Below are 26,523 nucleotides of genomic sequence, written 5' to 3'. Positions count from 1 at the left end.
ACCATGCATAATAGAAGTGAAACATCATCTGCAGGCTGAAATATTTGCTGTTATTTCATAGTTCAGTAATCAATGGGATTTCATTTCCTGCTTTGTTGGCAGCCAACTGCAGAACAGGTCATATGCTCCGGCTTTGTTTCTTCTAAGCCCCTGCCACTTCTGTCTGTGGCAGAAGTTAGGTACTAATTAGTCCCTGGTCACAGCTTCCCCGCTAGCTTCCCTAGACACATAACTCCCTACAGGGAATTATGCAAATAACAACCTGCAGTCCCCAGTTTGTACCATTTTTTCTGGAAAAAAACCATAATGAAACTGTTACTTGTCCGTTTCCCCATGCTTCACAGCCAAGGTGGTAATGCCAAAATTATACCATAGTGTAGGACCATGCTTGCATTACTGAAAGAAGGGAGCAGAGAATGAAAGCCAAGCCCTGGTTTTATTCAGGCTTTGTTTTTTTAATAAAGGCTTTGGGAGTTCATAATCTCTCAGTGTGAGATTTATAGGATAAAACTATAGCCAGGTCTTCAAACAATTACACTTTCAGTTAGTGGGACTGGTCATCTGAGTGAAGTTACATTGTGTTTATATATGGATTGGGCCATTGAGAAGGATATGAGGAATTAGTCTCCTATGAGTTAGAACCTGTGTACAGAAAAATTATTTAATGGAAACTGCATTGTTTTAATGATTTTTTTTTATTTAAAACATTATATAGAAGTTATGTAGTATGGAGTATTCTGCTCACTCCTTTTGCTTCTTTAAGTATGGAAAAACAGAATAAATATTACTTGCTGGCTACAAAGAGCAAAATCCAAGTTGGAGTCAGTAACCAGGCAAGGCTCCAGTGTTCAGAGGCAGAGGCTGGAATCTTACACTGACTTTTCAGACCTTCTTTATTTAACAGCAAGTTTTCTACTTAAGAAGGGGGAATTTGAGATCCCCTGCTATATCCTTTGTCCTTAAACATCCAGATGCATTTTGTGGGTTAGAGTTTTTTCTCCAGTTATTTGTCCTGGAAATAATAGCAATTGTTAGAATGAGTAGGAATGTTCATGTTGTGCTTTTTGTGGCATAATGGATTTTGCTAGAACTGTACTAAGCAATAAACATTGCTTTGCTAGTCTATTTACTTGCATTATATTCCTGTGTTTCTTTTTTTAAAAAAAGAGTAAAAAGGCATATATTCAGCTTATTTGATTTATTTTGAGCCTCAGATTACAGTTTTCTGACACTGACCTTTCAGAAATTAATGACAATTGTATATCAGTAAAGAAGGTTTAAAGCATTTCCAAAACACATGAGAACAACTTGAATGTATAACTGTGTCTGTCTGTATGCCCTCATGTAGAAATGCAACTAGGTAGCTTAGGCTATTTGGGAAAATATTACCTTAAAAATTAATCCAGCTCATGGTTCAATGTTACTGATTTTATCTATATGCTTTTCTATATTACTGGTTTATAGACTTTCCACAGTAGTCAGGACAACTCCTTCTACTACTGGGCAAGTCATGGAAGGATTCAAGGAATGGGCACAGAGCTGAAAAAATTTGGAAAAGGCCATTACAGGGCTTGTACCAAATTCCAGACACCAGAGCACTAGTGTGATGTCTTGACTAAACAAAAGAAAACCCCCAACCCTTCTCTTTTTTTGGCCTAAAAGTTTTGCTTTACAATATATTGAGTTTTCATTGTCTTTTTAGGAATGAAATTATGTTCATTTTTAGGATGTTATCTTCCAGAATTAATGGAACTTGCATCTATGGGTTATTCAGAGATGGATTGTGTATAGATAAACTGAGAGGAGAAATAAGCTTTCAGTTGTGCTTGCTGATTTACATAAGAGGCGAATGACTACTTATTAGTACTTCAAGGATCTAATAAATGTGTTCCACTTACTCTTCTCAAGTTGAAAATACATCATACTCCTTGACTAAACGTAGTTAGTTATGACACCATTTACAGTGAAAGGTACTCTAGGATGTAGGATGCCTCAGATGCTCTTCCAAAAAGATATGTTGCTGTACTATTGCCATCAAAGGGCTAGGACTATATGACACAGACTAACTCCTTATATTATTTTTTTTTTAAATATGGCACCAAAATGCGAAACGCCTTCTAAAGGAAGCAGTTCTTTTTCTATTTTTTCTGCTTTCATGTATAATTTCATTACACTGTGTGTTATTCAGATTTGATACTACCAGATATTACTGTAGACTAAAACTATTTTCAAGGAACCCTTTTTCAGAACTGAGCAGTTGAGAGCCCCTTTTCTGGTACTTTTAATTCAGTTATTCATAAAATCCTGCTTACCGTAGCAGTAAAAGTCATGAATTCTGGATGACAAGTAGCCAGCCTGGGTTTTTTTGGCAGAAGTTCACCTATTAATACTCACACCTGCAAAGTTTATGCCACACATTTAAATTGGTTCTCACATTGAGACTGGCCTTCTCATCTCCTGTGCAACGTTGGAACTGCCGCCATTCACACCACCAGTCTTTTTTACCCTTAAGACAGCATCCCCTCTTACTATCTTTGGAGCATTTTCCTAGAGACCATTAATTTATGAATTTTGGAGGGGGGAAGGGGGGAAATTGAGTAACTTTTTCAATCAGCCATCCTAAAAATAGCTCTTTCTGAGGTAAAGTCTCAGAATTTCCAGTCAGAGGTAACAGAGATCTTGTTGAAAGAATTGCACATAAAAGAACCAGAGAGGGGGAAGGGGAGACAGAGATTTTGCTCAAAAGCTAGTGAATAAAAGAATCCACTGACTTGGTACTGCTCCAGTAAGCAAGAAAATTAATCTTCCACAAGGATTCTCCCTGTTAGTTGGTTAAAAATATGTTTTTTCTCCACATGGAGAAGACTCTGGAGTCTTCCTTCCACTCTGGTCACTGCCCAGATTTCGGGAAGGTACCTCCTCCTGTCCCAGCTCCCTGTCATTCTTGGACAAGAGCCCTAGACAGTGTTAAACTGGTGTGCCTGTAGCCAGGTGAGAAGGATGGTCTCAGTCCTGCAGCTTTGCAGAAGTGGCTAACTGTTTCCTTCCTATGTCTTTCACTTGCCAGTACTACAAACTCCATGTACTCATTACCTCAATAGGCTTTGTACTATATAAGCAGCTACTTTGGAATTTGGCTTCCTTTGGCAGAAGACCAGGTGTTGTGTTCTTGTAATTAAGATTAGTGCCTTTAAAGTAGCAGGTACCTGTGCCAAACAGAGTGAAAATGAAGGGAAAACTTCGGGTTTCAAGTGCCTGCTGGTTTTAGTAGTCAGATTCTTATAGATTCATTTTTCTTGTGGTTTTTTTTCTTAGTATAGTACTTGCTGTTGTACCTCAGTTACCAAAACAAACAAACAAACAAACAAATGCTATGAAACCTACAAGATTTAAGACCTACTCTCTAAGAGAGCGACTGAATGAAACATATGTTTTGAAAATGCTATGTAACTAGTTCCTAGCACAGGGATTATTAAATTTAACTTGGTCATATATCACTGGTGGCAGTTGCTACCAGCTTTGTGCCATCCTGTTTGTGTTTACAGCATTTGCATCTTCAGACAGTATTTCCATGCTGGTAAATTGTGATCACCAAGCTGGTGATGTCTTCATCAAAGTTTTGGTGCCTCTGAACGTTAGAATTAGTATTGGAATTTATTTTTTGAACCATTGCAGTAGTGATGAAAATGGGTAGTGTAGTATTTCCTTGAAATTGAAGGTGTGCTTCAAGAGATGGTAAAACAAGGGAGTTTTCTTACATGAGCATCCAGTAACTCTACCATCGGAAAGGTGTCACTTACTACAAAAAATACGCTCTTGCTGCAGAGTCCTCATTTTGTCCAGTTTTCTTGCTTGTCTTTCTGACGTGATGTTTCAGAATGTGTGTGTATACAGAAGACAGTATTCATGTTTAAAAGACTTAGGGGTTGTGGAAGACCCATACTGCACGAAAGATCTCCACAAGGCATGCAGCTGGTTCTGGTTCTGGTTTGATTTACACACATGTTTTCATTTAATTGGATTAAATCAGATAGTAAGCAGTTCACCACATTATATATATTGTCCTTAATATAGTAAATTAATGCAAGATTTCAGAGATTTCCTAGAGAATTATTTGGGTTTGATTTATACCATAATTTGGAATTCCGGAATCTCTGCAGTGGGTAACTATGAAGTCTTAAGTGAAAGCATTATTTCTTAGAAGTGTTTTGATTTAGCAAAAATGAGACTTTTTTTTTTTTTACATATTTGAGCAGATGCCTAAAATGTGGGGAATAGTTGCCATCATTTTGTAACTATTTTAATGTAAAATTTAAACTTCTTGTGTCCTCTGAAATGCTTAAATAACCTTATTAAAAAGACAAAATTTTCACTTCTTCTGATTCTGCTTCATAGTGTAAAACAAACAACAAAGGCCACAGGGTGCTTATATGTATGGGCTAGGTAGGAAGTTTGAAGACATTACCTGTAAGATAAATTGTCTTTTCTACAATGACACTCCAAATGACATGCCAGTGGGAGAAGGAGTGTTTTATTCATACCTTCACTTTACAAAGAATAGTTTTCACATTCTTAGTGGCCTTGTGGCAAAAAATTTTCCTTTTAGTACTTTAATGTCCTCTGTAGATTCATATCTAAAGGGAGTTCTTCATGTGTGGAACTTCCCACAGTGCGGAGTTACTTTTTTAATATAGTCCCTGTGCATGCCAGATCTTTTTGGCACTCTTCCTTTTCTTTGAGTTTTCACTGTGGAGAATGTAGCAAGGGAGGGAGCAAAGTATTCATCACATAAAACCCTCCTAAGAAAGAACACCTGCTAAAGTTTATTTCTCAAGCAGTCATTGTCTCAAGAGAATTTCTAGAGTGACATATGCAAGGGAATGATAGGTCTGTGTAAAAGAGCAAGGAAGGGTCTGTGGGGTCCCAAGGCTTTCTTACAAGGAATGTGAAGTCCTTCACAGTGTCACCACAAGATAATTTCTGTCATACACTCTTTCTGATGCTTCTCCTGCATTATTTGACATGAGACAGTCTGGGTTCAACAGTCTGACGTTTTTGGTTTGTTTTGCAGTATGAAAGCTAATTTAAATTAATACTGCATCCAGATTTTTACAAACAAGTTAAGCCAAAGTCTTGTACCTATGACTACCTTTGGTATCAAGCCATGCAAAACCTGTGGTTTCATCATTCCAACTGGAAAACGTAACTCACCTCAAGCTAGTTAGAAAGTTGGTTCACATTTCCCCATGTTTTCTCAGAATGCCTCCCATGTTAAACTTGCGCCACAGTTCACATTCACTGAAAGCCACTCAAAAAGCTAATGTACAGAGGTCACTTAAAAGCAAAATTAGTTTACTAAAATGACCCTAAAAATATTCATGTCTTAAAGGTTGTCACAGTTGTAGAATGAAGCGGTTACTTAAAATGGCTTGTTTGTATAAATGGTCATGACATAGTTTTTAGTCTCATGCTGTTCTTCCCGCATGTATTTCTTCCATTCCAGTTTGCTCTGCTGTGCTTCACATCTCTAACAATACAGTCAGACTGCTTCCTCCTATTGCTTCTCATTGCCTCAGCTCCTCATTTTACTTCCAGTTTGTGCTGGAACAGCACATGGTGCTCTCAGTCCTGGTGCCAAGTGCCCTAGCAGCCCTTTGTTACATATAGCAGCTCATTCATCAGCTTGATGACATCTCACTTTATATGTATTTACATACAAAATTGTTTCAGTGTTCAGATGAGACCACTACTTTTAGTTAGCAGAAAGATTTGAATGGATTAAAAATATCTGAAAAAAGTAAAAATGCAACATTTGGTCACATATGAAGAGCTTGGCCAAAATTCTTGCTTATTGTTCAAGTATTAGAAGGCCAGAAAGCAGTCAGATCTCATGAGCAATATTTCTGTGGTTGCAGGAGTGCAAAGCTGTCACGCTTGGCTGCTGTACCATCTTCCTTCAGCTCAAAAGCAGGGATGTGTATTTTGGTATTGCCTTGTAGCTGTTGTGTCCTTAGGATGGTACTCAGTATGTGTCATTTAGAGGAAATCCCAGACTGCTCTCACATACTCTGCAACTTGAAGTGGTGCATCCCTAGAATGTATAAAGAAAACGTCCATTAGATGACAAACAAAATTATTTGCAGTATGCAAACACCAGCAATATGTTATTCAATCTGAGTTGAATAAAACTTCATTTCAGAAAAGCTCTCTTTCCCTCTTTTTAATACAGTATGTTCAAGTGCTCTGCTAATTATCCTATGTCCTTTCCTTTTCGGATAGATATTGATGAATGCAGCATCATCCCAGGAATCTGTGAAGGTGGTGAATGCTCTAACACTGTGGGAAGTTATTTCTGCATCTGCCCACGGGGTTATGGCACATCTGCAGATGGCTCCCGCTGTGTTGGTAGGTATTCCACCCTGTAGGCTTTTAGAGCTCTCAAGGTTATTAAGGCAATTTACACACAGCAGCAGAACTTCTGTCCCAACAATCTAGCACTCCTCCCCACTGCAGGACCTCACTATATGCTAACTCATCAGCTACTTAAAATTCATAACATCCTCCTCTGATGATGATTGCCACTGCAACCATCTTTATGTAGACAGTAGATCCTTCTGTGTCGACTGTATTGTAGCCTGAGAATTCCTGCCTGAGATCTGGTTCTTTGTAGGAAAAAAGTAATTAATATCTCTCTGTTATCTAGGCAAACATAGGAAATGTTAATTATATTTGTTTTTCTAACCTGCATCTGATGAAACCAAAAGCTAAGCTCTCTTTGGATCTAAAGGGTAAACATTTATCCTTACCTGGTGTTTGAAGTTCCATGTTACATAGGTTAATTTAACCTTTAGAGACTCATGTAAGGCACATAAACTCAGAAGTCATTAAGTAGTGTATACTGAGGTGCCACCAATTTGGCTGGAACAGGTAATAAAAGAAACCACATATTAGATTTCAGTAGATTGCAGCTTTTACAGGACAATTTATTTGAAACCTGTTTCTATATTATTAAAATGATGTATGCTTATTTTCTCCTATGGTAATTTCTTTTATACAGCTGCACGTGTCAAATATACAGTATAAACCATTCTGATGAATTAACTAAAAATACTGCATACCATGTGTAAAAATCATTAACGATTGCTAATAATACTGTTTTTTCTAGTTCTCATGTGGTTCTTCTTATTTCAGACATCTCAAAGTACTTTGTTCTCATGTTGGGAAACGGATGGGAATTCTGAAGGGATTTCTGAATGACAGATAAATGATTCAAGCCAGTAGCAACACAAAACCTACAAGTGATTTCCCATGGATAACTTTTTGCACAATGTAGCCAGCTTTTGTTATCCAGGTTCATCTGAGGAGTGCCAAACTTCAAACATATTGTGGCTGGCCTCAGGATTACTGAGAACCTATGATTTCCAGTATGATCAAAATTTCTATGGATTTTGGCATGTTTTACAATCCAGTTTCTAAAGTCAGCTCCCCAAACCAATTGCAAACAAATCACATGCCCTAGTCCGCTAAGGCAGGCCCTTATGTCACAGTCTCCTTCCCTTAAGTGAAAATGTGTCTGAAAGTTCTTGTGCTCTCAGGTGTTTATAGTATTGGAGTATAATTTGTATACCCTAGAAGTATAAATTTCTCCTTTACTTAGGAGAAGAGTGAGTAATGTAATCCTTATTAATACAAATTATTTTATTCTTCCCATTTTAAGAGAAACATTTGCTTTTAACTAAAATATCAGGATGTGCTCAGTTGTTTAATCAGTACCATGCCTTTCCAAATTCAATGAGCTTTTCTCCTAGTCTGTGTTCAGGAGTGTGACAATAAAAGATCTAGGATGCGTTCTTGAAGGAACTAGAATATAATAAGCACTGGCATATTTATATAGAGTAGTTTTCACATAGCACTACTAAAAATACTGTTGCACATTCAGTCTATTGAGCAGAGCAGACTGGATAGCAGTTCTTCAGTCTGCTATGTCTACACCAAGAAAAAATTCATTAAATGAATTTACTGATGTCGCTGTTGTTACATGTAATGTCTTAATTTTGCCATAGTAAGCTTTTTATATATTTCTATCTAGTTTCTATTTTTATTGCTTTGTATCATTTATATCATCCATATTACCTGTTAGCATGAGCAGACTTGAAGGTTGCATGTTGATTAATGCAAGACTGCTGTCACTGCAAATATGGGATCCTGTAGTAAACCAAACATGGAATGCGTTGATGCTGAGCACCTCAGATGATTATTGGGTGTGTTTGGGGGTATTTGGGGGTTTGTTTTTGTTTTGTTTGTTTGTTTGTTTAATATAACTTTTTAAACATTTTAGTCCTTACATGAATTGAATAAGGGAAAGTAATTTTGAGAGTTCATGTTGCTATTTTTTATTTTCTTTTTAAATTAACTTCCAGATCAGAGGGCAAGTACATGTTTCTCCACCACAGTGAATGGCCGCTGTGCACAGGAGCTTCCTGGTAGGTTCACCAAAAGGCAGTGCTGCTGTGAGTCTGGCCGGTGCTGGGCCATTGGGTCTGTTCCAGAGATGTGTCCTGTCAGAGGATCTGGTGAGTGGCTTGTTGGTTGGTTGGTTTGTTTTCTCCTTGCTGTCCATTCTACTTGTGGTAGAGGTCACTGGAATATTTTAAACTGCTTTAAAATGTAGGCTAAATGGAAAAAGAAAGTCAGGAATTACATTATTATTCAACCTTGTGTTTTTAATACTGATGTTACCATCTGTGAACCATTTTTTTCTGGTCCATGATTGTTTGGGACTAGTTTCTTTAACGTCCTTTTGTTGACTTTGGAAATAATTCTTGGGAAATGGGAAAGATTTTGTGGTCAGGCTCAAAGAGGAAATGACTCTGAGGGTCCATAGTTCATTTTGATTTAAAGGAACAGCTGCTCTCTTGTTCCATTAAATTTTGGGTTACTTTGAACTAGAAATGCGTCAGTATTTCATTTATTCTTTCAACTCTACTCATAGAACAATAGTCTACATCCCTAATGAAATGTATTTTCAGTTTATCTATATCAAGATGTCTGAGTGACCAGGGAGTTACAGTGCTGCTGGCAACACATCAACAAAAAGATTTCAACAAATAGTTGTAAATTACAATATTTCCTTTTATTATTTTTAGTGTCCTTCCTTAAATAACTCCTGTCACAATCATGGGATCGGCTGGAGACTGGGAGTGGGAAAGATAACACATCAGAGAAACGAGGAATTGGTGTTCTGTTTATTGTAGAGTACAAAGATCTGTATCTTCCTTAAAAGCTGACTCCGAAGGGTTGATTTACATTATGCTTCTCTGTGCATTCCTGTTTAATAGATGAACACCGCAGACTTTGTGTGGATGGTGCTCCTACTGGAGGTGGTTCCAGAGGTGGTGGGACAGGAGGAAACGGGTTCCTTCCTGGTGGCAATGGCAATGGCTATGGTCCAAGGGGAGCAGGATTCATTCCCATCCCTGGGAGCAATGGTTTCTCCCCAGGTGTAGGTGGAGCAGGGGTAGGGACAGGTGCTCAAAGTCCCACTGGAAATGGCCCAATAATTACAGGGCTAAGTAAGTACTTGCATTGTTGTGACTTGTTTCTCTCTTTTTTATTCCTTCTATTTTTTCCTTTTTTTTCTGCTTAGTTTCCAGTCTGGAAATGATATGGTGTTCTTAACACATAAAAATGCCTTTATATACAAGCACATTTAAGAGACCTCAGTTGATGTATTAGGAAGTTAAGGAGCTCTGTTTTTAACAAGAGTTCAGATGTAGAGGTTTTTTTCTTCACTTCTGTTACAGAGTCCTTGAGCCTGTGCTGTCCCTGCTGACCTGTCTTGGTCAGCAGTAGTAGAACCCCAAATTTCTAAGTTTTCAAAAAAGCACTAGTGTTTAAAATAAACTGTTCTCTTTCCTTGCTCTTCCGAATGTAAAACTTACCTACTCTGCAGGAACATTGCCTTGACTGAAAGCCCAAGATGAATAATATTCAGAGGGAAGTCTCATATATGTAAAATTGCTTATGACATGTGTAAGCTCATCTCCGGGATCAGAACCATAAAGTTAATAAAATGCAAGGAGTATTATTAAGACAGGTACAAGAAAACTAGTGAACATACAGGAACAGACTGCTTCAATTTTCACCCAAATTGTTTTTATATTCATGAGGCCATAGACAATTTTATCAGGCTATACACATAAACTGTAAATCATAATTAAGACTGTTTGTCTAATGTGGTTTTTGTTTCTGAGAGCTGCTTGGTTTTGTTAGTTTTCTGGTGTGTCAACAGATAGTGCTTGCAAAAAATACTTGATTTGGTGGATATATTTACGCACCTGATAACATACTTTCTGAAGCCAAATATAATCTTCATACTTCAATTTGAAAATATGAATACTTGTCTCGTGTTCTGTTTTTTTTTATTAGCAATACTCAATCAGACAATAGACATCTGTAAGCACCATTCCAACCTTTGTTTAAATGGACGTTGTATACCAACCCTTTCTAGTTACCGATGTGAGTGCAACATGGGATATAAGCAGGATGCAAATGGGGATTGTATTGGTAAGTGCACATTTCTAAAATCCATTATTCACTTTTAAAATGCTAATATTTTTCTGCTTTAAATCTGTTTTTTTAAAAAAAAACGTATTTTTTCTCACTCACATACATACTTATTTTAATGATACTGCTCTTGTGAAAGAGAGTGCAAAGACCATAATATTAACTTAAACTAGAGTAATTTAAAATCTTCATGAGAGTTATGTTTCCTTAAAAAAAAAAAAAAAAGAAATCTTTAATCACAGGTATTGGTATTGACTATGCCAGTACTTGATGGTTATTGTACATTTTTGTCTGCAGTAAAGTAAGTTCTGTTCCATGTTCTCCCATTTTTGCTGCAGGAGTTAGTGCCAAGTTATGTTCAAGATAATGAAGGGTAGAATTTATGTTTTCCCTACTCATAAGGATGAATGACAGTTTGAAAGATATCGAATCATTAAAAAAATACATTAATTAACTTTTGGTTATATTTTCATTTCATATGAAAGTATTGAATGCTAACTTTATAACGAGCTGAATTTGGGATTCTGAACATTTATTCAGTTGCTGTGGACTTCACTCTTGCAGTGTCTAAAGCTCCTCAGGTATTTCAGGGAAAATACAAAATTTGCAGGTTCTTGTGGGGTAGTTGTGTGGAGAAGAATCTTTTATGCAGGATACAGCTTATTAAATGTATAGACCTAAATAGAGAGGTCTGGTTATATTTCTGACTGAACATTTCCTTACTGATTCTTCATAAAGAACTTAGAGATCTGTGAATGAAAAATATTATGTAAGAGCTTGTTAGTGATAGGCTTCTCTCACTGAAATTGTGCTTTTTGAATCAATTTCTGGGATTATTTATCTCCTCTAATGGTTTAGAGGAAAACATAGAAACAAAGGACCACAGAAAATTGCAGTTACGTGAATCGTTAAAAAAATCTTCTAATCCAAGACTATGCAGTTTACAGTATGCAAGTGAGAATAGTACAGGCAGATTTTGACATACATGCAGCAGAGCAGATTATCCACTAGAAGCTCAGCTGGAAACACTGCATCTCTTGAGTTGCAAATTCTTCCACCTCCCACTGAATGCAAACTGAGTATCAGGACCTGCCTGGCTTGGCACTCTGCTGTCTGGAAAAGTGAAATGTGGCAACTGTTGAATAGTACTTTTCTTTTGAAGTCCCTGTTTCTTACCTTGTTTAACCCCTCTGTTTTCCTTTCTCAAATCGAATTGATATATTCTGCACCTGAAAGTTTGTGAGTCCCCTTAGCTAGGCCATTCTCTTACACCAGACAGGTCAGTTGGAGCTACATTGTTCTTGACAACTGTTTGTATGCCCTCTTCTTAAGAAATCTCAGCTAATGGGGATTCTGTCACTTCCCCAGGCAATTGCAGTGCTCCAACAGTCAAATTTCTAGAAAGTTTTCAGAATGTCTAATCTAATTTAAACACTACTTTGCAAACATTTCAGCTCATTATTTCTTGTCTTATCCACAGTACATAAGGAAAGCAGCTCAATACTTTTCTCTTTGCACTTTTGTGTAGTTGAAGACTGTTATAGTTCTTCCAAGTTGTCCTCTATGATATAGCAAGCCAAACTTTTTCAGCTTTTTTTGTTTAGGTGGGAGTTTTCTGTACCTCTGATCTGTGGCTGGGACATTTAAAAGGCTTAGTCTCTTGCTGCATCCTTGGGCCACAGGAGCTATAAGTGCATTGTAAGTGGGATGTGGAAGTTTTAGTATAAATCTGTCTTGCATGGCTATTCTTTCTTTATAGTGTATGGAGAGCCCTGGCACTTTTGCTCCCAGCACTAAATTTTGTGTCGCTGATACCAATGATATTTTTAACTACGGTGGACCTTGACTCTTCAGAAGCTGTCTTGAAATGTGCTGAGCATCTTTTGAACTGTCGTATTCAACTAATGTTTCTTGATAAAATCTACTTCACAGCTTGTATTCTTTGTTACTTGCAGGGCAAGTTGAAAATAATAATCTGAAGCACGCAGGTGTTTGTTATCTATTTGATAACACACAATGTATTTATTAAATTTTTATTCTTTTTTCTTTCTAAGTTCAAATGAAAAAATTAAGATGACTAATGATAAAAATCTGAATATATGGTTGTTACAAAGCTAGCAACTGAGAAAAGTGAAAGGCCTTTCTAAACTGTACTTTTGGAGGCAACCATCCTGTGTTTGAATCATTTAAAAGCAGTGATAAATAACATTGTGGTAGAGCATGTTTATGATAAATGCTTGCTCATGCTTATAAAGAATTATTCTGCATGAAGGAATATACTGAAAGAGCACGTAGCTGTAAAAATAAGCCTGCATACCATGGAAGGGCACAGTATCACCTGTCACTAAAATAATTTTGTGTTAAGGTAAGACAAATTTGACTGAGCTGCTTTGTGCTTCGTATCAGAAAGTAGCATAAAGGTGGCATGTGATCAAGTGTCAGTTCACTGTGGCATATGAGATCTGAATGCTGCTAACATAAAAATGTCAGCTGCTGCTGACATAAAACTTAGTATGCTTTGATACTATTACAAACATTTGATTAATAATCAAATGTGGCATTGATTGGTAATGTGGCATTGATAATGTGGCATATGCAAGTTAAGAGTCAAGGAAAAAGTGAGTTGTGGAAAATAAAGTCAAACTAAAGCAAATATTGATGCAGTTGGTAAGGTTAACTCCTAAATAAGAGGTAACTCCAGATTAAATACTAGGAACTAATAATACTAGGAAATTTTAGGTAAGTAGGTAAACCAAAAGCCTCATCTGAGCTTGGGTGACCTTTTAGACTTGCTTTTAGTGAATACCAGTTTCAATAACCACTGGCACAAAAGAAGTGGTTCAGTGCCCTTGGCTCTGTTTTGGCTTCCCAGCCTAAATGACCAGGTATTAGTGTACTAATTTAATCTAAGAGTGGCTTTCTGGATTAGCCTGGAACAGAATTTAAACTCTGTGGTTGAGTCTGTTGTGAAATGCTTCATTTGCTCTATCTTTGTGCCTCTTTTTACTTAGGTTGCAGCAAATAAAGCTATATGGATTTATTTTAAACTTTTTTATTTTTTAATTCTCACTGAAGAAATTGTGCATGAAAAAAAGAAGTAGGACAATCATCTCTGTTTTAAAAGGCCCACCGGGTTTACATGTCTGGGTACTGAAACTGGTTGAGAGATAGAATGTGTTCTTAACAGCTGGCTGGCATTCTGTTCCTTTCTCTTCTGTGGGGTCACCCTGTAGGCCACCAGCCTTGTGTTCACCTTCCACTCCAGGCTTGTGATAATAGTGAAGTTGTATCTGATTTTCATTTTGAGGTTAAAGTGCCGGAAGACTGAGAACCTAGATTGATGGGTGCATGGAAAAAAAAAAATTGATGACCTGTGTAATTCTCTAACACACAGTTACGTGCCCAGGAAAAAGGTCTATTCACTTAGGGAACTTTGTCTCCACTTCATAATGCACACCTCAGCATGAAACAATAGTCTGAAAACTGAGGCAATTTTGGATGCACTTGGATCAAAACAAAAATTTCAGCTTGTTTAATAAAAGCAGAAGATGCTGTGCCAACTACAGTAATGTCCTAGATTGAAAGAATGGGGAAAAAACCCCAATAAAGGCTTCCAGCAAGTTTAAGTTGTCATTTTGCCTATTTTTTCTGTGTGAAACAGATCAGTCATTACTAATTATTTTGACTCTTCAGTGGTTTGCCTTTTGAGTAGCTGCTTGTATTCAGAAGACTTTTTATAAGAGAGAGTACTCTACGAATATTTATCTTAGATAACACAGCTTTGTTTCACTGTTGTTTTCTAATTGTATTATAAAAAAGGAGGCAGGGTATCTTAAGTGCCACACTGAATCAGTGATCTGTGAATGGTAGTTGCTATAAATCACACAGAAAGTTGTCTTTGAAAAGTTGGCAGGAACTTAACTTCATGGAATTTCTGTGTGTACTGATTCATATTAAATGAAATTAAAGGCTTTCTTGAATCTAACTTGGATACTTTTCTCATTACTGAAAGAACAGTCTTAGGGCATTGGGAACAGTAACATTTCACTGCATGGGGTAATGTTAATGGTATATAAATGAACTCTGCTTCCATACTGCTCTATCTCTCTGGCTGCCTACTCCCCAAGCAGTAATTAAGCAGGAAATCATTAGATAATTTTTGCATAGAGTTAAAGAAAAGTCTTATTTCAAAATTATCCTGCCAAATCAAAAAATAATGGCATTACATGCTGCTCTCTGACTTAAACTTGTATTAATCTGCTTTCATGATGGGACATTCCTGATGGGTCAAGGACCATAAGTGTCCTAAGTGATCTGACACTGAATGGTTAGTCCCTTTCCCCAAACTGAAAGACAGCTGTAATATTATTGCCTTTCCTTTTTTCATTCTGTTTATAAAAAATCTGGATAGAACTGTAGAGACTTTGAAAGTGGCAGCAAGCCTGTAGCTGTGCTGCATTAAATTTTAGTTGTTTTGTGAATACTAATCTCTGTATTTTAAATTTCATAATACATCTTCATACTCATCACAGTAAGTCTTGAGGGGGTTTTGGAAGTTCCATACTGTGTCTGGTGAAATTCTGACAAGTTTTACAGGTGAAACACTGAAAAGTGGAGATAAGTGTGATGCAAGTGGTAAAAGAGAAGTATTTCACACTGAAGAGGGGTGTGCTCAGAGATAGAATAAATGGGTTAAATATCTCTGTCTCAGATGTTTCCTGTTTATACTGCTGGAATATGCATGCTTGCAATGCAAACTCAAAGCCAGCAACTCCTTTATATTAACATATATTTGCCATTTTTCTCTTTTATCAAGAGCTTATAAAAATAAGAGCATCTTAAGATGCATATTTTATATGGAAATCATCTGATGCGCATGGCTTTGGAAGGATTTTCTAAGCTTAAGTCAGCTATTTCATGGAGGAACACTGCATTCCTGCTGTACAATTTATAAATTAATTTACAGTGAGATACATTTCTAGCATGAACATCTTTTCTTTAACAGATTAAGCAAATTGAAGCCTATAATAAGGTAATAAATGTTATTCTCTGTAGGAAAACTGAAAAAAATAGATGAGTGCCACATCTAGTATTTATATCTTCCCTCTGTCCTCTCCTATACAAAAGCAAGATAAACATACAATAAAGTCATTTGAATTAAGATGTTTTGTGACAAAACATTAATGTGAAAACGTGATGTAGAGTTTGACATTTTGTTGGTAGCTGAGGACTTTGTTCTGAAGGAATTATGTGTGATCCTCCTTGACCTCACATATCAGCTGAGCACTGAGTTAAATATGGCCAATCTAGCACTCATGAGAAAGAGCATCTCAATAGCGAGGGACTGTAAAGAAGCATGAGAGCAGGAAACTACTGTAATTACATAGAAGTCTACTGCAGTATAAAGATACAATTACTGTTTTCTCATTGTATTTAACAGTCTGAATTTCTCTTTTCTTTATCTTGCTTCATTCTTGTGGTTTTACTGGAGTGGTGATATCAGCTGCTTTGCAAATGTGGATGAGCTAAATATGTGTGAGAGGAGGTATTTGATTCTTCCATTTGCTTTGCCTTTATTCATTTAACTCTTTACCCAAAACGATCTGATTGTATCTAGGCACCAGGAGTGCTGTAAATCAGCTCATTAAATCAGTGATTTGGGTAAACCCAGATCTCTTTGATATATATATTGATGCTATTGGTTTTAACTGTGTATGCATTAACACAGTAAATCCTGTGAAATGTATGGTCTTGTTTATAGTTAAATTAGAACAAAACTGCACCTTCGGCCATTTTTTAGAATCAAGTCATTCATGGCACAACACTTGCTAGAAGTAGACATTTATTCAACATATAAATGTTCTTATAAGTTTAATTTCTCATTCCATGCCATTATTTCCAAGATGTAATGAACTAAGTTTTAGAACTAGACCTGATAAAGGTGAGTACAAATGATCAGCAGAATTACCCTGGGTTTTTTCCTGGTATTTCTGGTAGTATACACTGCAAAATACATGGGAAAATCATCATTATTAAGAACTGATCAGCAGTGACTTTACTTAGCTCCAACTTCCTATGGCAGTTTACAGCCAGATACCAAAACCTCCACAAATCACCAATGGCTTTGTGGTGTTAAAGCCTACCTAAATGAAGAGATGAATAATCTCAGACCTGTAAGTGAAATGGAGGGCATAGCTGGAGGGAAAAAAGTCAAATTAGCAAAGGTGATTGATGAAGAAAGGGGTTTCATCAAGGGATCCATTCAGTTTGTAACTTCTGAATTTAGCTGTGCCAGAGACAAGCTGCTCAGATCATCCTCTGGTAGCTGCAGGAGAGACTGAGGCAGCAGTCCTGCCTGCCAGACCAGAGGGGTGCACTCGCTCTGCTCGCCAGATCACTGAGGTCAAGGATCCTGGGAGGGTTTAGAGGAGCGTAATTGGGAGGAACAATGAGTGTTATTTTAGAGCTGGGAATAGCCGGCTCGGGCCAAAGACACAGCTGACTCACTGGTAACTACTGAGGATCAAACTTGGGAAGGGTTCTTGAAAGGAGTTAAAACTTTTCAGAGGCTTGTGTCAAATGGGAGTTATTTCTGAGCAGTCACTTGAGATTTAAGGTGCTTAAAGCGTGTTTGGTTGCACCCAAATATCAAAACATTTGGAAAGGGGAGTAAGGTACATTATAGAGAAGGGTTAGATTAAGTCTGGCATTACTCAAATGCAAAGGCTGGGGTTGAGGATGCAATGAGGCATAAATAATTGAGATGTTGTGCACAGACTGTGGTCTCATTAAGAATCCCTGCTGCTGGTGTGTGGCCTCTCCTCCCATTTCTAGAATAAATCTGTAATATAAGGGGGGGCGGGGGGGTAGATGCCATGATTTGCTCTGATTTTAAAAGGCCGATTTTGATTTCTTTTGGTTTTATTGCAAGGAAGAATGAATGGTCATTCTGTTATATGAAACTATATTGAATAAAGTGTTGTTCACTTTCACTAGGCAGCTGTCAGATCCCATGTCTCAAAATCCTCACACATATTTTTTGCTTTCAAGATGCGTATAAATTATGTAGTAGCATTTCACTTCTTAAAAATGTCTGCCTAGTTGGACTACGAACAGCTCTGTGTTCTTAGGAAAGTAATGATTTTGCACCAAGAACAAGTTTTAGTATTTAGCATTTAACTGTTAGTTACTGTCTTTTTCACTTAGAAACTCCTAGACTTGAAAAAAACGTTGTACACATTGTGAAGTCACTAATGCTCCTCTGTGCTGCCAACAGATGTCGATGAATGCACATTAAACCCATGCTCTAATGGAGACTGTGTCAACACACCTGGTTCCTATTACTGCAAGTGCCACACAGGTTTCCAGAGAACTCCTACCAAACAAGCTTGCATTGGTAAGAAAATTTGCTTCATGTCTACTGACACTGCAGATATTCTGATGCCTTATGTCAGATCCCATTGGACTTCAAAAAATACTTAGCAATGCGATTTCAGTAAATCCCAACAGTTGTTATATTAGTTGGAGCTCTAGTTCTGGGCTACTATTCCATTTGTTATGTTGTTGCCTTTTAATATTTATCCATTTCTCTGTAATATGTGTCACTTGGCCGGGGAATTCCCCAGCTGGGAGTTCTACAAAAAAATCAGGAAATAGACTATTAGTACAACAGGTGTATATTTATGTATGTACACAGATGAATGTGTAAGTAGCTTTTTAAAGGTATTCATAAAGTAATTGCTGAGCATCACAAAACTTATTATTTATTGTACAGGTCTGTAAAATAATATTTTTCCTGTCTCTGATGCAATGAGAATAAATTCTTCACCATCTTTGGAAAGTTTTTTCCAAGTAATATTTAAATAACATGCCAGTATTTTTCAAGGCAATATTTGTCACTATATACATTTTTATCTTACAGTAATTCTCTGATTGTGTGGTTTTGTTTTGGGTTTTTTCCTCAGATATAGATGAGTGCATCCAGAATGGTGTTCTTTGTAAAAATGGCCGGTGTGTGAACACTGATGGAAGTTTCCAGTGTATTTGCAATGCTGGCTTTGAACTGACTGCAGATGGAAAAAATTGTGTGGGTAAGAACTCTTCTAAATAATGGGGCAGGCATTAGCTTGGTGATTCTAGAAATTGTACTTCACACTACAATTAAGGGTCATTAGGATTACCTTTTTTGAAATAAGGTATGACCTGAGATGAACTTGTAGCCACTGCATTCAAATAGTTATTGTACAGAACTGCATGATTTCAAAGAAAACTTGATATAATTTTTGTTTTTGAAGCTACATCTCTCCTCAAGAGTCCCAGGTAACTCAGTGCCAAGAATAACATTTTTCCCTAAAGCTTCATAGCAAGTGCTCCATATATCAGCACTGCTGAAGAAATAACTGGTTTTAATTTTGACTATACTGTGTCAAAAAAAACTTCCTAGATAAACAAGCTCTTAATTCTATCAGGTGATTGAAGCGTTTTATCGTTTCATGTAAGAAAGACAGATGCACCCTGTTCTTCCATACACGGTCTGCTGAAACATTCAAAGTAACTGATCACAATGGGAAAAAAATTTGCTGCTTTGTCTATAGAGTGAAAACTCTTCAGATGCTTCATCAGACCTATGAGTAGAATTTAATCTGGAAGTGAAGGAACATGTCGCATCAGTCCTGATCGCTTATTTTTACTGTGTTGTCTTCTGCAAGGTGGGGAACTGTAAGCAGTTTTCTTTGCAATGTTTTGCAGACCATGATGAGTGTACCACTACAAACATGTGTTTAAATGGGATGTGCATAAATGAAGATGGAAGTTTTAAATGCATCTGCAAACCAGGATTTGTTCTGGCTCCAAATGGGCGTTATTGTACTGGTATGTAGAGCTGAGGAGTAACGCATTAAGAAAATCTTGATTGGAAACGGCTTTTCCTGTCCACTCATACATGCAAGAATGGCAATCTCATCACGTGGATTCAATATCATACCAATACCTTGCTAACTCATTACAGTAGATTTCTCAAGCTGCCTAGAATAAAAATAGATCTTTAACTTGCAGAGAGAAATAACTGAATTATTTAATAGAATTGTGAAAGCTACAACAGATGATAAATTAGCTTTTGAAAAGTCTTGGGGGGGAAGTCTAAAAGGTTTAAAAGACTTTACATTGATGAACACACAGAAGTATGTTTTCCACATCATTATTCTGGCAATTCAGAGTGTGTAACACTTAAGACGTCATATTTGCCACATAGAACTACAAACTTTTAAAAGTGAGGTCATTGAAAACTTACATTAAACATTTTAAGAATAGGTCTGATTTGGCTTCAGTTTAAGTAAACTAATGGAAGATACCTGTTGCTGCCAGTAGAACAAGGTTTGGGCTTGAGTAATTTCTAGTAAGTGCAAAATAATCTAAATTGCTAGTTTTCTGATTTGAAGTTGAACCATTTCTGTTAATAGTGGTTTTCTTAATGTACATGCAGCTGGGCTGTAGACTTAGATAGAAATTGGTGATCACTGAAAAGTTCTTCAAAATTAAAATTTACCATCATATGGATATTCTGTGATCAGTGCTTCCTTAACCACACCTCAAAGCAGAATTACAGTATCATGGGATGAACAAAGGGGAATATTTATCATTAATTTTGCTTAATGTAGAATCTGAGGTGCCTCTAATCCTACAGTTTTTCTGTTTGTTTTTTTTTTTTAATATGCAGCTGGAATTTTGATTATTTAGTGTAATCCCAAGATTAGATTTTTATTAGAAACAAAACAAGGATATGTTGATGGTTCATCTGCTATCATAAAGTCATTTGGTAATGTTCTAAAAATATTAATTTTAATCTTGCTTGAAAACAGATTGTTGAATTGTGTTGTCTCCTTATAGATATTGATGAATGTCAGACATCAGGAATTTGCATGAATGGTCATTGCATAAATACTGAAGGATCCTTTCGGTGCGACTGTCCACCTGGCTTGGCTGTTGGAGTTGATGGTCGTGTGTGTGTAGGTAAGTGAGATTTTATTTTTCATTGAAAAGCAAGTAGAATTATCAGGTTATCAAATTAAAGAAATGCATTAAATTATTTGTCTTTTGTTCTGTTATTTGTTTATGTTCATGTATGTGCATTTGTGTAGAGATATATATATATATATATAATCATATTTATATTCAGTTGCACATCATCCACTCCACATCACTAAAACAGGTATATATCTTGGTTGTGACACTGATATTTTTGCACTCCCCTTTTAATTTCTTTCTCTGGAAATGAGGCCTCCTTGCCTGGAATGAGGCCTCCTTGACTGAAAAGCGCACCTCTGGCAGCATCACAGCACATTCGCTTCACTTTTGGTACATGGCCTTGTGTGCTAGACGCTGCTGGTTACTGGACTGCCGTTGGAGCTGTTATTACATCAGGCCAGCTGGTTATGTCATGATGTTTGACAGGTTCCTGAAGCAGTAGAGGCAGAGAGGAAACTATCGGCTTAGCTCTGCAGTAGTTGTATATATGAATCAATACTATGATTGTTCGTGCTGATGGATGCATATATGTCTTATCTGCTATGTCTTATCTACAAGTGACCAGACAAAGGAAGGACAGACTTCATCACAGTGTTTGGAGGTTATCTTGCACCAAAGGGATGTGAGATACTTCATCCTTGTGTTGCTATTATCAATTAATTTAAAAGAAATTCTTAAATTGTGCAGAAGTTCATCATTCTTTAAAATAAAATCTAGTGCAAGCATTTCTATCAAGTGCCTGCACAAGCTGCTCCTTTCTGTTACCAGTTCAGTTTAAAAAATGCACAATAAAAACTCAGAATGGCTTAAAAAATAGGCTAATAAAAGCCAAAACGCATTCTCAGTCTCTCAGTTGGAACCCAAATATTTGTTGTTTTAAATAAATGAGACTTTTTAGTAAGAAAAACTGTACTAAAGATCAAACCAAAAAAAGCAAGGTTTGTTCTCTCCTATGTAGTAGCCAAGTTGTTTATTAAACATTTGGAGGAAAGGAAGGAAAAGATAAAACAATCTGAAAAGGTTTGGTATACTGTTTTTAATACAGGAATTTCACTGCTTAGTGGCAACAGCAAAACACAGCAGATTTGAGTACAAGCTGTTCAGTACCTTTTTTGTGGTCCAAGTTGGCCTCATCTTTACCCTGTTAGTGATACAGCTGCAAAGAATCAATGCAGTGCTCAGTTTTCTGTGCTTTCATGTACCTAATGCTACTACAGTTCTAACATGCTATAACTAGCTAAAGGCTTCACAAGTTGGCCATCAGCTGTGAACACTATTTTTTATTTGAAAATGTTCAGCTCCACGTGTCACATAGGTTTAAGGTTTACCATAAATGCTTAAATTTTCAACAGGAAATATCCCTTATATGACAAAAATCGTAAGGCAGAATCATGATTTATTTGGAAAATTCTTTTTAAAAAGATGATGTAATTATTCCAGGCATAAAGTAACATAGGAAATTTCAAATATTACATAACAAAAATATCCTCATATACGACCTTTAGAATAGAATTTCCAAGCCAATCTGCTGTTCAGAATTTTATGTGTGTGTATATATATATGTGTGTTTATATATGCATACACATGCTGTGTTAACTACAGGAATTCTCTGTCTGGCTGTTCTGTCCCATATATTACATGAGCTAAATAATACTTCTCAGACATTCTGGCTGCTAGAAGAGTATTTGTAGTCTGAAGGTTAGAAAAGTTACTTCCTTTTAACAGTATTCCCACAAATGTGCTTGGCAATTAGCAAAAACATAAAATCAAAGAGCCTACAGTCTAATTCTCTCATACTTTGCACTGTATTTTACTTCTGAATAGTGCCATTGATTCTGGTGGGACTATTCATAGAATAAATTGCTTTTTTATTTAGTATTAGTAAGTATGGCAGAGTTAATCACAAAATGTTATACCACTTCGGAAACAAAATTACAGCAAGGGGGAATAAATGCTTGGAAAAGGAACATTTAGATAATACTCAGAGCCAAACTAGTATTTGCAGGCATTTCAGGTTTGGCTATACTTCTAACAGCAGCTCCATGCTCGGGATACCTCAGCTGGTTCTGTGTGTGTGTGTGCATTTGTGTATCACCTCAGAACTTGCACTGAGCTATGGCTATAGCTTTGCTCAATGTTGTTTGTTCTCTGCTGAGAGAACTTTTAATTATAATTCAGTCTGCAGTTCACATCTCTGCCCAAAGCTATAGCCTTTGAGGACAAAACAGCTAAGTTTTATTTCACCCTGGTTATTTTGCAGAACCATACCTCAAAGTGCCTGTCATAAGCATTGCATGGTTTGACCTAGGGCACCTGGATGGGTGCAGTGACTTTCACTACGAATAGGTCAACCACTGGTCCACCTGACCTTGACCACAAGTATGGTGGTGATAACAGTTGTGGATTTTGAAGTGTTACACCACAGCCTCTAGAAATGCTGTTCTTTGGGAATCAGTGAAGTTTCCTATAAGGAGGTACACAGTTACAGCAGCACCAATGCTAAACTCTGATCCAGAGCATAAAATAAGTTCTACAGTGTTCTGAAATTCATAGCCAAAGGCTGATCTAACTATACGCGGGGAGCAGTGCAGGTTCATGAGTAAGGTGCACTGTCGTGACATGGGGAACCTGAGCTTGGTGAGCTGCCTGCAGCAACTAAGCCATGGACAAAGCAGTGCCTGTCCTTCTCATCCTTGCTATCAGCATGGGAAGCACAGCCCAGGGATGACATTCTACCTGTCATACCACCTTTTGGTTCTGGGGAAGCCAGCTTGTTTCTTCATCCTGCACAGCCTTTGTGAGTGATTGACTGTAGGTAAGACTGTTTTCCTACAACTAGTTAGGCAATCCTCCCCAAATTCCCTGTGCTTCTTATATAAAAACATTGGCTTATGTGGAGAAGCACTTGCTCTCTTCTTAGCAGAGCAGTTGCTCAGGACATCTGTAGCTTCCTCCAGCTGCTTCCCACAATTCACATACTGAAGATCTTCCTGCAGAGTATTTCTTTCACACTTTACAGTCTTTTCTTCCCCTGCAGTTTCCCTCAGTGCCATTTCCTTCCCTTGAATTGCTTCCCCATTCTCTCCCAGACACATAACTAGGAGAAAGCCTTAACTTCTGTGACAGGGCAATGATTGAAGCCCCTTTATTCGTGGCAGAGCATGGTAGAGTGGCATCTGGACTTGTTAGAGGTGGAGGGAAAGGATGTGGTGCAACTAATTATTTTGCAGAGCACATGAACACGCATTTCTTGTGCAAAAATTCTTGATTGTTGTCAAGCACAATAGTCTTTTCCTGCTGTCAAGTGCAAGCAAATTGCACTGGCTTCATCTAGACTGTTGGCAAGGAATAAGCCCTGAAATCTGGGCCACATTTAAGTGTGCCCCAGAACTATCTGTTCCATGGGATACCAAAAGCAAGAGAAAACATTTATGAACAGGCAATCCTGTTTTATAGGAGGCAGCTTACAACATTCAGCAGGCAGAACACATAAGGAATTGCCGGTTCTTATTTGGATTGGCACAGGATATTCATCATCCACTGTAAGATTTGTCAAGCAACTTTTCTTTGTTGTTTTGGGGTCACCTTTTACGTAGATAACTGTCTGGATTCCCTCAGACTCTACTCAGTTTCTGAGTGCATGCAGGCTCATGTCCAGGCCACAGTGCATGGTAGTTTTACTGGGAGATTGACAAGGAGCATAAATTAAAGCCATGTTCTGGCCTGGTCCATAAAGATGCCTGAAACAAAGAGTATTCCTGTAGCTTCAACAAGTGTCTGTAGAAGTATAGGAGTCAAAACTAAAGGCTATTTACTCCATCTGTATCCTGCAGTTCTCAACCACATGTCTGGGTGGACTGCCCACTCCCATGCTTGTTAGAAGATCTCCAATATTATTTTATAAGTACATACAAAAAAGGCATCTAACTTTGGAATGACCAAAAAAACCAAACCAATAAAACCCAAACCAAAATACATAAAAAGCAGTCTAAAAGACATTGTCATAGTTCTTGGGTAAGTATAGCAGATGGTTACGCCTGCAAAGGTAGGGCTGAAGGCCTGCTTTGAAGATGCATCTTATTGGTCAAGTCAGATTGATTTATATGACTAAATCAGCTGCAAGATTGGCAGTACGCACATGGTCTGTGGCTGTCCTATATAATTTTTCTGCTGTCTTTTATGGCATGATTTTCGAGGTTGGAGACCTTCCAGGTATTACCTGTTTTCTCTGAATAATAAGGTAATTTATCCTGGCCATAATTTCTAGCCCTCTCCCAGGGCTGTCATTTCCATAGTGGCTTTTTAATCACAAACCTCCAGAAATTTCTTATATTCTAGGCAGTAATGCTGCTTTCCCCACTACCTAGTCGTGTAAGAACTGCTAAATTGCTGTTGCTAGCTAGGTATTGGGACGTCTTTGATATCTTAACGCAAATCCAGCACTGGTGCCAGTTTATATGTAAACCTGTTAAGATAGCCATGTCATGTAAATGCTGGTCTGAACAATCTGCTGAAATTCCATTTTTGATCAGAATTTGTAAATAGTGTAGGAGACTATGCTCCTTCTTTTGGAAATAAGTAACCTCCCATATTAGCAGCCCTGGGCCGCTGATGAGTTATCCCTACACAAGGAACAATTTTGGAAGTAAATAGGAGATCTGTGTGTCCAGGTTATGGTTGTAGTACTTCTCAAAGGGAAAAATTAGTCACCACATGCTGATTCAAGCCATTCTGTGTTTCTTATTGAGATATATGTTGAACAGATTTTCAGAGCAGCTCTGGTGTGTGGGTCATTTTGCTGGGTCCTTTGGAATGCTTTTAAATTTGCTCATAGTATGCTAGTTTAGGTGATTTTAAAGTGCTCTAGAGAGAGCTCCAGGAGCTAAACATTTTAAGAATTGGTCTTGATGCCATCAGGATTACTGTAGCAGAGCAATGCAGATGTAGTCAGTGTAATCATTTTGTTGAACAAAATTATTATTTTGTTTAGCTCTTGCTGGATAGTATGCATATATTTCACTCTCAGTCTAAGGAAATAAATTATTTCTTTGCTTGCCCTTTCTTAGATACTCACATGCGTAGCACATGCTATGGAAGCATCAAAAAAGGAGCGTGTGTCCGTCCTTTCCCTGGTGCTGTGACAAAGTCTGAATGTTGCTGTGCCAATCCAGACTATGGTTTTGGAGAGCCATGTCACCCCTGCCCTGCTAAAAACTCAGGTAAAATTTTGTGTTTCTTTGAATACCACAGTGAACATACAGACTTTAAAAAATCTTGTTCAGATCAGGTTGTTCATTTATTTAATTTCTTAAAGAGAAGTGAATAGGGTATTTAATGGAATTGTACACTGGTTCTGGAAATGGTTTCTCCTTTAAAGAAAAAATGGTATTTTATGTTGAGTGTGTTTTTATGCATTGTAACATTTGAGGTGAACCTAGTTCTAGAGCTGGCCAAACTGTGACAAAATTCAAGACAAAGGACATGAGTATGCTATGGATGAAGTTGGGTCCCTGAATTAAGTCTTAGCTATAAGGAATAATACTTTAAAGAGAATAAGCAGAGTTCTCTGATGAATCTGTAAGTTTCCTAGTCAAATCAATCCAGTTTAAAAGAGCAGCCCATATTAATTTTAGAAAGCTGTATTTCATTTTATAAGAATCAGTTCTCCAGATAAACCTGGGGATTGATTGAAAGAAAATCTCTTGAATATACAACTGAGATCATCTATCTTGGACAGTATTTCCATTCAGTGTCATTTTCTGAGATAGCAGAAAACTTTAGAAGAAATGAAGTAAAACTGGCATTATGGCTGAAAGCAGTAACTTCAGGAGACAGTTCTGTCAAGACTATAATGAAATCACTTGAATTTTTAATTCTTGTTATCATATTTCATTTTTATATATATGTGAAAGTTCAGGGTAGAATACTGCTAGC

General features: G+C 37.2%; 1 protein-coding gene across 2 annotated transcripts in view; it reads left to right on the top strand.

The window, feature by feature from the left end:
• The window catches only part of FBN2 (fibrillin 2), a 170,587-nt gene that overhangs the window by 55,966 nt on the left and 88,098 nt on the right, over positions 1–26,523 (top strand). For both annotated transcript variants that reach the window (XM_049796454.1, XM_049796453.1), the window contains exons 8-16: positions 6,280–6,405; positions 8,421–8,573; positions 9,339–9,572; positions 10,429–10,566; positions 17,843–17,962; positions 18,531–18,656; positions 19,315–19,437; positions 20,452–20,574; positions 25,656–25,808. In XM_049796454.1, coding sequence (XP_049652411.1) covers positions 6,280–6,405; positions 8,421–8,573; positions 9,339–9,572; positions 10,429–10,566; positions 17,843–17,962; positions 18,531–18,656; positions 19,315–19,437; positions 20,452–20,574; positions 25,656–25,808 — 1,296 coding nt within the window. The remainder of the gene's footprint in view (positions 1–6,279; positions 6,406–8,420; positions 8,574–9,338; positions 9,573–10,428; positions 10,567–17,842; positions 17,963–18,530; positions 18,657–19,314; positions 19,438–20,451; positions 20,575–25,655; positions 25,809–26,523) is intronic.

This window comes from Accipiter gentilis, chromosome Z (assembly GCF_929443795.1).
Source record: "Accipiter gentilis chromosome Z, bAccGen1.1, whole genome shotgun sequence".
In the NCBI taxonomy this organism is placed as follows: Eukaryota; Metazoa; Chordata; class Aves; order Accipitriformes; family Accipitridae; genus Astur; species Astur gentilis.
The sequence above is the reverse complement of the archived record's forward strand: the minus strand, read 5'-3'. Positions and strand labels throughout refer to the sequence as shown.